The following is a 15,808-nucleotide window of genomic DNA, read 5'->3' as shown; positions in this document are numbered from 1 at the left end:
GAGGGAAAACCCCGGAAAAAACCTCAACCAGGTAACTTGCCCCGACCGGGATTCGAACCCGGGCCACCTGGTTTCGCGGCCAGACGCGCTGACCGTTACTCCACAGGTGTGGACTTATGATGATGATAATGATGATGATGATATTATTATTATTATTATTATTATTATTATTATTATTATTATTATTATTATAAACATTTGAAATAATAGCAAATGTGTCCTTAACTCAATTTCATTAAAAGTGACTAGGGCTTTTTTTTGTAATAATGTCTTCAATTCGTATCAACAAGTATAATAAAATAAATATGTCAACATTTCTACATACCTAGTGAGTGAATGCGTAGTGCATACCTCTTGAGATAGTACGTCAACGCGTATCCATTAACTACCATTGGTTATAGTATAGGTACATTTTGTATTTGTATGCGTATACGTTTCCTTAATGAATATATTATCCTCTTCACCATTGCCACACAACACCTGACAGAACGAATAACCTGCACTGAACCACAGCCAAACGAACGTCACATTCTCTCTTAGCGGAGGAAGAGTAGGAACCAATCACATGAGCGACTATTTCCCGATCTAGAAGGCTCAGGCTCACTGTAGAAACACCCCCCGCCTTAAATATAGTCCGTGTAATGTCAATCAATCTTTTTGTGTTTCATAGCTCTTTTAGCAAATCGGTATAATGCACTGAACGCGTAATAAATAATCAATATTGAAAGTATCACAAGCACTAAAAGGAACAGTATCACGTCCAGCAGTAGGTACTGGTACCAGTATAGCTCTGTAGATGCAGGACGCAGATGTGGCGCTCCCTTGTGTCTGATGACGTATTCTGTCCAGAACACTGCGCGGTCTAATGCAGAGTCTGCTTGATCTCTAAACACAGCCGACAGTCTTTCCATATTTTCTCTGTAACTGGATAAGGACACAGTCTAATGTAAATAATCAAGTACTTTACCGTGAACATTAGGGAACTTTAACCAGTGTTTTTTTGTCAAAATTGCGAGAACTTCAATATAAGCGTGTTTTTTTTTCTAGTAACCGACACTTTTAATCCACAAAATGTAATATCAGAGAGAATAATGAACAAAACGTTCCACTTTAAACAAACTTGTATATGAATTGTGGTGCGTTTTACTGCACAATGCGGAGCAGATAATCTCAGTTGTCATGAAACTCAGTGTATATTCGCAGCCATATCACTATTAAATGTATGAAGAAAGACAGAGAACAGTTAAAGCACAGTCTAGTGTATACAGTCACGAAGCTTGAGTTTTGAGGGTGCTAGGAACAATAGGCTGTGCCGGTACTATTTCGCATTGTTTGTGATGAGGCGATAGTAGCGATCCTAGTGATTAGCAACTATCTATGGATGCATATTTCCTACGTATTGAGCTTCGTGACTGTACATACTAGACTGTACTTAAACCATCAGTAACTTGCACTTCTGATAATGACAACACAATTCATTCCAAGCTTATTAACTCCAACAGTCTAAATAACCGAGAAAGAGTTTATTATTATTATTATTATTATTATTATTATTATTATTATTATTATTATTATTATTATGTTATTTTACGACTATTTATCAACATCTTAGGTTATTTAGCGTCTGAATGGGATGAAGGTGATGATCCGATGAAATGAGTCCGGGGTCCAGCACCGATACTTACCCAGCATTTGCTCTTATTGGATTGAGGGAAAACCCCAGAAACAACCTCAACAAGATAACTTGCCCCAACCGGGATTCGAACCCGGGCCACCTGATTTTGCGGCCAGACGCGCTAACCGTTACGCAACAGGCGTGGACTATTATTATTATTATTATTATTATTATTATTTAGTCAACTGTCCAAAGACAGGTTTGAACCACATAAGTAACATCGATAAGGCATCATTCATGAGGCAACTAAGCCAGGAGATAATGGGGTAGGGTGGCTAGTTCCTTTCCCCCTCCAATGCATACATCGCCGATTAGCTACATATTCCACTAATCAGACTTCAGATCCATACAAACAATAATTAATTGTTCTTCTTCTGACACATACCGTCAAGTGAGATATACTGCCTGATTATAAATATACATATCAGCCAGAACCTCAATATTATTATTATTATTATTATTATTATTATTATTATTATTATTATTATTATTATTATTATTATTATTTATACTGGCGGAGTTAAGGCCATAGGGCCTTTTCTTACATTCTACCAGGTCATAGGTTTATACACCAGATAAGGAATACAAACGTCTCGGCTAACCGAAAGATGACGACAAAAAACGTGCGTTCTCTACATGATTCTAGAATTCTATTTAAATACTGTATATTCCTGAAAATTGTACGATCTGTGTTTATTTTTCAATTATGTCTATCCTTCCATACATACACTCGCTATTTTGCTCATCTACGATCAATCCAAAACCCTTCAATAAATCTACATGCCCATGAATCATTCCAACCATCTATCAATCAACCCACAAATAAATCAATTAATGATTCCAACCATTAAAGAATTCAATCAGTTGATCAATGTCTCGATAACTCAATCCATCCACCCAACCCAATCCAACAATAAATCCAGCCTCCCAGAAATCAAGCAACTCATCCATCAATCAATAGTTCCGCCCATCAAACAATTGACCCACTCATCAATCCACACGTATTTAAATCAGTCGATTGATGAATAAATAAATCAATCTATAACTCTATCCATCCACCCATTCAACAATCGATCCAACCACGCAACAATAATCCACTCATCTACTAATGAATAGACCCACTCATCAAACAATCTACGGTACTCACTTTTCAGCCAATAAATCAATAAATCGATCAATCGATCATTTAATCAACCAACTAATCAACAAATCCTCCCATTAATCAATCCACCCATCAAGCAATTTAACTACCTGAAATAAATCTATCAGCCAATAAATCAATAAATCATTCCATCCACACATGCATAATTTCATTCACCCATCCATAATATTCCTCCTACTCCATCTATAATTTCATCCAAACATCCTTTATTGCATACGCTCACCCAATGTTCTATCCAACCATTAATAATTCCACCCACCATTCAAACTATCCACCCTTCATCATTACGTCCATTAATAAATAATCACGTTCATTATTACGTCAATAAGTCAAATATTCAATCAATCAATCAATCACTCCATTTATCCGTCAATAAATCTACCCCGATTATACTATCCACTAACCTAGTCGTCATTACACCCATCATACACCAATCTATGAACCATTCATTGAGTGATCTCACCCACCAATCAATTAAATCAATTATTCAATCCTTGCACTTATCCTTCCATCTACCTACACAACCCATCCACTCACACATATTTTCACCCTGACACAAATAATACTTTCAATAGACCAATCGATCAATCAATCAACCATCAATGCACCTAACTATAATTCCATCTATACATTCATCTATCCAGCCACTCACCCATCTTTACATTCTTTCACAAATAATTATTTATATGGATCAATCAATCAATCAATCTACCAACCAACCCATCAGTCTAGTCACTCACCTATAAATAAATAAATGAATGAATGAATGAATAAATGAATAAATAAATAAATAAGTAAATAAATAAATAAGTAAATAAATAAATAAGTACGGTAACTAACTAAGTAAGTATAAGTACAAGTAAGTATAATTAAGTAAGTAAGTAAATAAATAAGTAAATAAATAAATGAGTAAATAAATAAATAATTAAATAAATAAATAAGTAAGTAAATAAATAAATAAGTAAATAAATAAATAAATAAATAAATAAATAAAATTAATGAAATTAAATAAATAAAATAAACAAAATAAAGTAAATAAACTAAATAAACAAAATAAACAAAATAAATTAAATAAACTAAATAAAATAAAATAAATAAATAACTAAATAAATAAATAAAATAAAATGAATAAAATAAATTAAATTAATAAAATTAAATTAATAAAATCTATTTATTAAATTCATCATTATACAATTCAAACATCAACCAATCCAACTACCATCATATATGCATCCCATAATCCAAATCAATTACCCGTGTCATTCCTTGGCAGAGCAATCCATCATCCCAACAATTCACAAGTCGAACAAACCATCAGTCGCAGAATCCATCAGTACAGCAATTCACGACTCAAGAATTTTATAAAATTAATTAATCTATTGATTCATCCATTCGTCTATCGTTGAACAGGAAATTTCCTTCGTCACCTGGCGAGATTTACCATAACTCTAAGTAATAATGGGCTGCTTCGACATGATCTAGGCCTACATCAGGCATGCCCAGCCGAGGCAGATCTAGCCTTCAATCGAGGTGCAACAGTGACGTAGAATATCTTCTTATCAGTATGCCTGCATAGTATTCTGAGATTCTACGTCACTGTTTTACCTCGATTGAAGGCTAGATCTGTCCTGGTTGGACATGCCTGTTTTATATAAATACACAAAACATTACATGAAGCGGGATCAGCGCTTTGCTAGATGCTCACCTCAGACATTACACAGTTGAGCGAGGTTCCATTTCAATAACAAGGACTCCCAAATAACGTGGAAGCACCGCGTCCTATTTGAGCCATATAGGCCCTATACGCTGAACAGTAAGTAAATTCATCAATTTCAGGGGATTATGCTTTGAGATATTTCAAACAAAAAAGTTTAATACAATTTTGCTCGTTTTTACTTTCTTTTCGAGATAAAAATTGTTTTATATGAAACATTTCATAACGTTTTTTGGGAAAGTCATTGATTTCATTCCAAATATGCTCAGTCAATTTAAGAAAACAGCGTATGATAAAATAAACGATTGAACGAATTTTATTTTTGCCCTTTAAATGTACAGAAATTTGATCCAAACATATGCAACTTTTCGTCTGCAAAAGAATTTTACAATGTTACATTATTTTGTTCGGATTAAATTTCTGCATAATTCAGCGCCGGGCATGAGAGCGGCTCCGTGTAGCCGGACTTACATTACAGCTACCTTCCCAGCATTAATATAACAAGAGCCACGGTTGTTCTATCCATTCAGTCTGTCAGTACATAATAGTTTATAAGGATATTATATCATTCATTGTACAGTACTTACTTACTTACTTATTTACTTACTTACTGGCTTTTAAGAAACCCGGAGGTTCATTGCCACCCTCACATAAGCCCGCCATTGGTTCCTATCCTGAGCAAGATTAATCCAGTCTCCACCATCATATCCCACCTCCCTCAAATCCATTTTAATATTATCTTCCCACCTGCTTCTCGGCCTCCCCAAAGGTGCTATTCTTTATATGGTCGTCTTTCTCTTCTGTAGGGGCGTGAGCATTTATAACTACGATATCGCACCATCTACCCTTAAGTACTAAATACGATAACCTGTCACTGATAAATTCGACCTTTTTTACTGCTGATTTTATTCTTTTATGTACAAAGAATCCTGTTCCTAATTGGTGATTATCGTTTCCTTTCCTATAATACAGTAAGTAATCGCCTATTTGTGATATGCCATTCCCATCTAACCTAACCTCTTGTACTCCCACGATGTCTATTATATATCTAGCTAGTTCTTTTGCTACTAATGTTACTCCACCTGTTCTATAAAGACTAGTTACGTTCCATGTACCAAATCTTATAACCTTTTTCCTTTGCTGTGGTCGTGCCGGAGAATCAGTCCCATTCCGAAGCTTACTGTTAGGTTTCGTAACAAGCTGTTTTTTTACGGTGATGGGTTATTAGTCCTTCGCCCAACCCCCAAGCTGGAGGACCACCCCTTATCGGCTGTCCACGACTGCTTATTCAATATATTCGCAGCTACCCTCCATATCTGGAGGCCGTCTCCTCTATCCGCAACCTGAGGACGCGCCATGCCGTGGTGATAGGACTTTGTACAGTATAGACTTTTTAACACTCTTATTAATTTAATGAAATAAACTTCGCTCTACACACATATACACACGGGCGCGCGCGCACACACACACACACACACACACACACACACAAATCTGTAGGCTATATGCACAATGCTTTAACAATTACATAATGATATTAATAATATATACATATGTAATAAAGGATTTAAATCAGAAATTTACTGTCCTTGTAAATTTAACGTTATATTATTGGCTAAGACCACACTGTAGTCCACACCTGTGGAGTAACGGTCAGCGCATCTGGCCGCGAAACCAGGTGGCCCGGGTTCGATTCCCGGTCGGGACAAGTTACCTGGTTGAGTTTTTTTCCGGAGTTTTCCCTCAACCCAATATGAGCAAATGCTGGGTAACTTTCGGTGCTGGACCCCGGACTCATTTCACCGGCATTATCACCTTCATCTCATTCAGACGCTAAATAACCAAAGATGTTGATAAAGCGTCGTAAAATATCCTACTAAAATTAAAAAAAGACCACACTGTACATGAGCCTGGCTCTTACGGTTTTGTTTTATAAATTTAATTTGTACTCACTAGCTAGCTAGTTAAATAAATAAAATAAACGCAATAACAAAATTAATAATAAACATTCTCTTACACCCTTTTTTGTATGAATAAACTATTGTAACAAAATCGTACTTCTATCAATCTGAAATCAATAAATATTTGCTATTGAAACAAAACTTTTTCAAACTCAATAACCAAAATAACTATGTGGTTGTTTTCCGAGACTTATGAGATCGTTTCATTTGCAGAAGTCGTTTAATGTTTGGGACAAATGAATTAGCCATGTTCAAAATATAATTTACGTTTTCATCTGACATACAGCTTTTCAGGCGGATGCATCTTCAAAGTTCGCCATCCTACTGCAGAGTCACCACTGGAATGACAGCGAGTGACGTACAGCAGCCGCGGCGAAAATGCGACTCACGAGCACATTGTGGCTCGCAGTGCTTTTCTCTCGCTTCCTACCCACAACCCCCACCCTCTTACTCACTGGAGTCAAACTCCGTTCTATTTGTATTTGTCTCGGACCTGCGAGTGGCGTATCGTCGCAATATCTCTCTCGAAACCATGTACCTCTATAAAAAACGAAAGTTTCAAGTAGGATGGGAGGATGCATTCCTTTGCTTACAATATGATGAAAATATTATATGTATGATTTGTTCACAAATATTACTAGGAAAACGGTTGTATAACATAAAACGGCATTATAAGTTACTACATGTTACTGATGAAACATTTAAAAGGTTAAGTATTATTATTATTATTATTATTATTATTATTATTATTATTATTATTATTATCATTATCATCTCTGTACGTCGATTCTTTTACAGCAGATGTACGAATAATGCGGTTAGATTTTCAATTTAAACTCACAGATTTACAATGTGACGTTAAATGAAAGCTAGATGTAAGGACTTGACAGATATTGAACTTTTCAAATCTTTGGAAAAAAATAAATATTTGAAGCTTCGTTCTTTCGCTTGCTCTGTTGAAGCCATGTTCGCTGTAACTTACGTTTGTGAAAAATTATTTTCAACAATGAAAATAGTAAAAATCAAATTTACCCGTAGATCACGACTGACAGACAAATACCTTCGTGATCAACTACGATTGGCAGTAAGTGACATAATTCCTGATTTTGAAACTTTGTCGCAGAGACATTCTGAAGACAGTTAATTTTAGGTTGTGATAATGTGTCCTATGTTTTCTTGTTCATTTATTTCTTCGTTACACGTCCTAAACATTAACTTCCCCTTCGGTTGTCCGCCTCCCTCCATAGGTGCTATGCACGTTGCAGCTTACACAGTGGCTCGGCGCACCATGGCCTTTTCGCCACGGCTGACGTACAGTATGCAAGCGTCACACCGCTCGGGAGAAATGCTCTTTAAAGTAAACAGCGCTCATTTCTCAGAATCACGTAATGTGCCCAGCCCTGGCATAATTAAAGGATGAAAATAAAATTCTTTCAATCATATATTGTCATAATACACTGCTCTTTTAAATTGACTGAGAATATAGGGAATTAAATGAATGGCTTTCCCAATACACGCTATGAAATGTTTTACATAAAACAATTTTTATCTCGAAAAGGAAGCAAAAATAAACAAAATTGTATTACACTTTTTTTTTTGTTTGAAATATCTCAAAGAATAATCCCCTAAAATGAATGATATTAGTTACGGTCCATTCTGTATAAAACCTGCATCAGAGAAAATTCCTGGAATCGAACTCCGGTACTACTTGAGTGGGTAACAATTAAACCTCGGATCCATTTCTTTGAATCCCAGGATATATCGGTTAATCAATAGTAATACAGAATTACTTACATGTCATTGCTGAGAATTTCCCTCATCGCTGAAAGAATGCCCTCTTTTGTAAGTGAGTTGTAATCGAGCTGCACTCCGACTCCTCTGTTTAGCAGTAATCTCATATTTGCATAATGATCAAGCACAAGAGGAATCCCTACAATTGGCACCTTCCAGTGTATCCCTTCCATCATGCTCAGTCTTCCACAGTGAGTTACGAATATCCTGATGTTTGGATGGGCTGTAACAGAGCAAGAAATTTTTCTTTGTTGTCGTTGTTTAGTCAACAGTTCGAAGACAGGTTTGAACCTCATAAGTGACATCAATAAGGCATTACTTATGAGACAACTAAGTCAGGAGATAATAGGATAGGGTGGCCAGTTTCTTTCCCCTTTGATTGTATACATCACTGACTATACTTCGTTCCATAATGTCTTACAGGAAAAGTAAACATTGCCGGCAGAGGAGGAGAGAAGTATAATTGCTATTCAATCAATGGCAGAGGTCTCACTCTACGCTTGTCTTGAAGTTGGCGGCGGTAGAACGCTTCAGACCGCAGCAGACAATTTTCTGACGGTCTGAAAAAATTGCGTATCAATCGCAAACCGACATTGACGCATGCGCATCAAGATAGTTGAGCCTTACTTTTATCCAGTGGACTGGCACACAACGTTTTGCATTAATATTTTATGTTTGTATGCTTATCTATGATCTGCCCAAAACTACTTCCGACCTGACAAATGGCGCCTTTAGCATGTTACCATGGCAACCATTCAAATCAACCAATCACGAGAGACGCGTAACCATAATAACGGGACGGTGTTGCCGTGTCTGTGTTTACAATCTGCACGTGAATACCACGGCATAGTGGTGAATACAGTGCCCGGAATGACTTTGATTTGGCCGGTTAGCGCGTGCTTTGTGTGAATTAAAAATATTATTTAGTTGTATTATTGTTTCAGTGTATCGATAATTATTGTGTTTAAATTAGATTAGACGTATTATCTTCGTTGTTATTGGTGGAATGTGTGTGTTTTCTAGTTTCTGCGATAGTTTCTAAACAGGTGATTTGTGCAATGTCGGAAGGAAGAAAAGGCAGGCGGAGAACAAAGATTATTGAACAAGGTGCCCCGTTAAAGAGTCAAGCGCGAGAGGTGGTGTGTAATGTAAGAGAGTATTTTGAGATGGAAAAAGATAATGGCGGGCCTCTTTTATCTTTGGCGCAAGTCGTAATGAGAACTGCTTCTTGTGTTAAAATTAATAAAAGCACTGTTATCGATATTGGAAAAGAAAAAGGCCGTGTAGATTATTAATCATAAATATTTTTACAGTTTACAATTTCTTCAACGCCTTTCTAACAATATTACATTGAAGAATACCGACACTCATAAAAGTAAAGGCTTCCTATTAAATTTAAACCTGTTTTTACAGTTTACAGTCCTTTCGACGCTTTTCTAACGGTATTATACTGAATAACACCACCACCTCCACCACCACCACCACTTCTTATGATAATAGACTAATAAAAATAATGATGAACACCAATTTTAATGCCTAGTGTTCAACAAATTGGTTAGAAATATGTGTTCATGTCAGCCGTTCATTACTGCACTCTATCGGCAGTGCGCTCACTTACACGAAAGATGGGCAACATGACAACACTGCTCCCCCTTCTCTGTAAGCTGTCAAGTCGGAAGTAGTTTTGGTCAAGATATATATTTGTTTATTAAAATATGTACTGTGACATTTAATTACATTTACAATATACGATTTATTCATTCATTCATATTGTTCTGCCCAAGGGCAAGTCTTTCACTGCGCAGCATTCTCCAGTCTTTCCTATTTTCTGCCTTCCTTTTTGTCTCTGCATATGATCCATATATCTTAATGTCGTCTAACATCTGATATCTTCTTCTGCCTCGAACTCTTCTCCCGTTTAGGCCTATCATTCCTTCCAATGCATCCTTTAGTAGGCAGTTTCTTCTCGACAAGTGATCCAGCCAATTCCTTTTCCTCTTTATGATCAGTTTCATCATCATTCTTTCTTCATCCACTCTTTCCAATACAGCTTCGTTTCTTACTGTCCATTTCACACGCTCCATCCTTCTCCATATCCACATTTCAAATGCTTCCATTCGCTTCTCTTCACTTCGTCGTAATGTCTATGTTTCTGCCTCATACACTCCACACAAAGCACTTCACTAGTTTTTTTCTTAGTTTTTTCTCCAGATGTCTGCAGAATATGCTTCTTCTATTAAAAGCTTCCTTTAAAAGCTTCCTTAGCCATTGTTATTCTCCTTTTGACTTCTTGGCAGCAACTCATGTTACTGCTTATACAGGGACATCATTTTATTTTTACTTCAATTTTTATTGTACCTGAGTTTTTGAATGTACTTCACTCCCACCCCTTCTACTAAGGAAGTTCCAACTCTACACAGAACCAGACCGCAGATAGTAAGCAGTACTGAGTTACTGAGTATAGTACGTTCCAGAAATATGTTCGCGTTTTCCAGTGACGAAAGAGCTTTCAATATTGAATCATATTTTCGCACAGGTACTGTCCGTTTGCCTACGTCGCATCCCGATTTCCCCCACCTGCTTCTGCTCGTCCCTCTGTAAATGCTGGGCTGTCTTAGCTCTTTTCTGAAAACATTAATTTCTCTTAGGAATTGGACGTTTACGTAATATTATACAGCTGTTTAATTTAACTTAAATAAAAGGGCCTCGTTAAGTAATTAACTGTCACGTGATTTTCTCCCTTTCTACAATCCTGCGGCATAACCACTTGGACGGACAGTAGATAGCATGTCTGAGTAATTTTATATTTTCGGGTCGGGCAGAAGTGAAGATTGAATTCACAGTACGTAGAGTAGGTACAGAATTATTTCAACATGAGTTGCTAGTACGAAGGACGAAACTGGCAATTGGAATTAGATGCAATAGTCTATAGTGCGATAATATGCACAAAAGAACTGAAGCCTGTACCGAAATGAACGGCCACCATTTTCAAAATTGTGTTTAAATATTCATATTATGATTATTTTTCAATTTAACTTCTTTCTCTATATTGTACGCTAATGTGCTGTAGACAGTATAATATACGCTGCATAATGAATACGTTCGCATGGATAACTCACTTCGTGAGTAAAAACACTTATTCTTAATACAGTATTGTACTTTGATTAAAGAAAAACCTAATGAAAATTATCAAACTCAAAATCGCGATATTTCCTAGTTTACGTAAATGGATGAACTACTTTTCTTCCATCCTATACCTAGTAGAGTGATTTGTGTTTTACGCCAGTATCATCGAACTCCAGTCTTGGAGGGGAGAGCAAGCGGTGTTTGCGGTTCTCTAAAGGTATAGACAGGTTAATATTAAAAATGTTAGTAAAAATAAAATGATGTCCATGTAGTACACCCCATGTATTTGAAGCTGTCCACTTGCTCTACTGCCTCATTTAGAATTCGTAAGTTTACCTTCTTTATTTTTCTTCCTATGACCATGGTCTTTATCTTGTTTGCATATATCTTCATTCCATACTGCTCATAGCTGTCATTTAGCTCCAGTAGCATATCCCTTGGTATCATCTCCTCTCCTGCTAACAATGCCATATCATCAGAAAATCTTACACACTTTATTCTTCTTCCTCCTACTAGACTATCACTCCTTCCATGTTCTGAAAACAGCTCTTCGCTAAATCCTCTAAGTAATGTTGAACACGGATCGCCTGCCGCTACCCTACATAGTTGCTATGTCTGGCCCTATATTCAATATACTGTATTTGGGTCTACATTCAGTATATTTCGGAACAGTTGTTTTCTCAACGAAAATTTCTAATATCTAAACAAAGATCTTGACTAGCAGATGAAAATTTACGAGATAGGTGATAAAGCACATACTTGTACTTCTCTCCCTACAATATACGACATTAGTCAATTATTTTACAGTATATGAGTATTTCTGCGGAGATGGTTTGAAATTAATTTGAAACCGATCATCGCTGATCATGCGAAGTAAGTTGAGGTTGGAACAATTTTCAAAGAGTTGTCAAACTATCACAAACTTGCAGCAGAAACAACTCTACAAAATACGTTTTTAATCAGTTAATTTGATGTGTTATTACACAAATGAAACGTTTTCCGAAGAAATGACAAAAAAAATATTTTTTTCGATTTGTTCTACGCATTGATATCTTACCACTCATACGTCTCAATATTCAATAGTTCCACTATAAACAGGTTTCAAATTTCAGATTCAAGATTCTATTCTTAAAATTGATGTAGTTATACTCCTTCCCCCCTGTATAACCTAATCTAATCTAATGTACTTCACGAAAAGCCTAGATTGAGTATTATTGGGTGAACATTTTTAAGACTATTTCGTTTATATGACGTCATCCCATTTTCGGCCAATGAAGTGTAATGACATTTTGAATTCCAAACACTCACAGTCATACATCGCGATAATTTCTGCAGCTCGATTTATCGCTATCAATTTATCGCATAGTCGTTCTTTTGTTTAATCAGTGTCGCCAACTGTTTCCACGCTAATCGGTGAGCATGAGTCCATTTACTAAATAAAGTGCGAAATCCTACTTCCACATCTACATCTTCACCTTCTAATTCCCTGTCCATTCCATCCAAAGAAGATGACACTCCTTCATAACAATTGTTCATTTAATTAATATATTAATCAGATTATTTGTAATTATACTGTACTATAACATGTGTAATAGTACATTATGCAACGAGCCTATAATGGTAGTAATTAAGACGCAAGTTTGATTGTTTATGAAACGAGCGCAAGCGAGTTTCATAATTTTCATACGAGCGTCTTAATTACCATTATAGGCAAGTTTCATACGACTTTTTATGCTCGACCATATTTCTAACTTGAAATTATTTAAAATTAGGTCTTCTTATGGTTATGTGCGAACTGACCTGAATTGTGAGATGTGCGCAGACGCGAAAGTATTGATTTTCTCCGAGGCCGAATGTCATTGACCTTGGCAGAGAATAAGATGAAGATTACTCTGATATAACCTGGAAATTGATTTAGAATTGAAAAACGAGATGACAAATTGAATTTATTTGAATATTATTTACAATTAACGCTAATTATTATAGTAACAGAACATAACCTTCTGCGACAGTATTGGATTTCCAGCCTCCGTGACTTTTCGCTAATTGTCTTTCGATTGCATATCCGAGAATAATCGATATAACGGTACACAGCTGACTTGTCATTGGCTGAACACCTGAACTTTAATGAGTAGGTGCACTTTAATGACATGCATTAAAGGGCTGCTACCAGGTGTATAATTCCTACATTTCGGCATGGTCGAGCATAAATTAAATTATGATTTCAGCAGATAATGAAAACGTATTTCTGTTACAACAAGAGAAAAGCGCAGTACATGTAAATAACATTTTAAAACCTGTGTTTCGCTTTTCTCAATTGGCATTACTGAAAAACATTCAATTTCTTTATTGCAGTAATCGTTATTCATCTATTTCGGCTTCACACTGTCTGAATAGGTTAAGTATTCATAAATATACAATTATTCACATTTTGTGAGCGAATTTTAGGGATATACTATTTTTCATTTTTATTTTATTCACGAAACAGTCCTAATAAATGTCACTCGAGGTCTGAGATTACTATAGACAATAATTGCAAAACAATAACAGCTGTCACTGGCTTACCCAACACGCCATTTTGTGGAAACCAATCGCGTACGATAACATTAGGCGGTATTGGAATTCCCGCAAGATCATCAGTTGAACATTTCAATAGGATTCGCAGAGGTAATGCTGCAAAAGCCTCGAAAATTGCACTTGTTTTGTCTTTCTGGAGTCTTCCAAACTTCAGCTTCGTCCCCAAGCTGAAGAATATGAAACCGTCTTTTGCTTCGTCCAAGATATCTTTCAGATCCTGAAACAGTAACGTATTATAAGCTTTATTTTATTATGACGCAAACCAGGTTTCGAAACTTTGAAAGAAATGCACCTTTTATGACTGCGTGCCTTCCTCTACGACGATTTTGCTAGTGAATTCAAACATAGAATGAAATAATTTTTGTTTTAAAAAATCATTTTTAATTACTATTACACTCTTACTACGTCATACTACTTTTGATCAATAAAACGGTACGAAAGGACGTATTTCAACCAATCATGGCTGCTTATCGCACAATTTTATCGCGTCCCTAGCATTTGTTTAATTTTATCGCGTCCCTAGCATTTGTTTAATTTTATCGCGTCCCTAGCATTTGTTTCTTTGTTTGCCAACATTTGAAACTGCGCTGGTCTGGACGTCAAAAAAAAATATATATATATATATATATATATATATATATATATATATAATTACAAACCACTCCAGTCGATGCACAGCAGTTTCAAATATGACTCGCATTGGCATTCAAGAACAAGAATTAATAAAAATCACTGATCATACCTATGCATCTTCTGAAATCCGATTTACAAATAAATGAAGAGCACCATTCGGAAATCCTAAATAAGTTGAATACACCATGTAGGCCTAAATCAACGAGTTCCACTTCTATTACGCACACGTCCAATATAACATCAATTGGACCACCAACCACATTCAAATTTGAAAATTGTACATTCAATAATTATTCCTTTTAAAATTATTCATTCGGAAATTCTGAATAAGTTGAATACACCATGTAGGCCTAAATCAACAAGTTCCACTTCTATTACGCACACGTCCAATATAACATCAATTGAACCACCAACCACATTCAAATTTAAAATTGTACATTCAATAATTATTCTTTTTAAAATTATTCATGTTTATTTCTTATGTCATCGTCGTTAATTAAAACTTTTCTAACACTTGTGTATATTAGTTAGGTTATGTTATAGCTTCTGCTATATGATATTATGGATAGTCACGTATCAGAGATTGTTTAATATTAAGATTTATTGAAAATCATCTGCCAAGTGACGTTGATTACTGGGATTCGGATAATTGAAGTGGAATGTTGCATTTTAATAAAAATGAAACTTAATCAACAAAGCCTTCTTGACTAGTAACATCGCCATCGTGTATAATAGATCGAGAACTTCTCGACGAGAAGGCATTGCTCAGTTCTGCCATCTAGCATGCATCTAGCGTAATATTTGTAATGTTGAGATGGTACAATAATACATTTGAAGACAGTTGTATTTTCGTAAGTCAATTAACATGTTATTGTATTGGAGTACTTCGTTACTTCTAATCTTTATATACTTTCTTCTAATCGTGTAATAGTCAATTAAATCCCACTCGAGTTTTGATTTTCTCTAGATAAATCAAAATGTCTAGTGAGATTACTGTTGACAAAAAATGGTGATTTACTTGAAATAATTTTCTTAAGATTTTTAATCACCATCATCACCATCATCATCATCATCATCATCATCATCATCATCATCATCATCATCATCTTGAAGAACTAAGGTTTAGGAGCCTTAATGTCCTGTCCTGGGGAACTTAGCAATGCAAATAA

General features: G+C 35.7%; 1 protein-coding gene across 1 annotated transcript in view; it reads right to left on the bottom strand.

Moving 5' to 3' along the window:
- Positions 1-225: 225 nt before the first annotated feature.
- LOC138706515 (UDP-glucosyltransferase 2-like) overlaps positions 226-15,808 on the bottom strand; it is a 98,068-nt gene continuing 82,485 nt past the window's right edge. The window contains exons 8-10 of the mRNA XM_069835884.1: positions 13,995-14,223; positions 8,307-8,526; positions 226-924 (exon numbers count right to left, since the gene is read on the bottom strand). Of these exons, the coding sequence (XP_069691985.1) occupies positions 645-924; positions 8,307-8,526; positions 13,995-14,223 (729 nt within the window). The 3' untranslated portion in view covers positions 226-644. The remainder of the gene's footprint in view (positions 925-8,306; positions 8,527-13,994; positions 14,224-15,808) is intronic.

The sequence above is a fragment of the Periplaneta americana genome, chromosome 9 (assembly GCF_040183065.1).
Source record: "Periplaneta americana isolate PAMFEO1 chromosome 9, P.americana_PAMFEO1_priV1, whole genome shotgun sequence".
Taxonomy (NCBI): domain Eukaryota; kingdom Metazoa; phylum Arthropoda; class Insecta; order Blattodea; family Blattidae; genus Periplaneta; species Periplaneta americana.
Note: the sequence above shows the minus strand (reverse complement) of the source record. Positions and strands in the feature narration are given on the sequence as shown.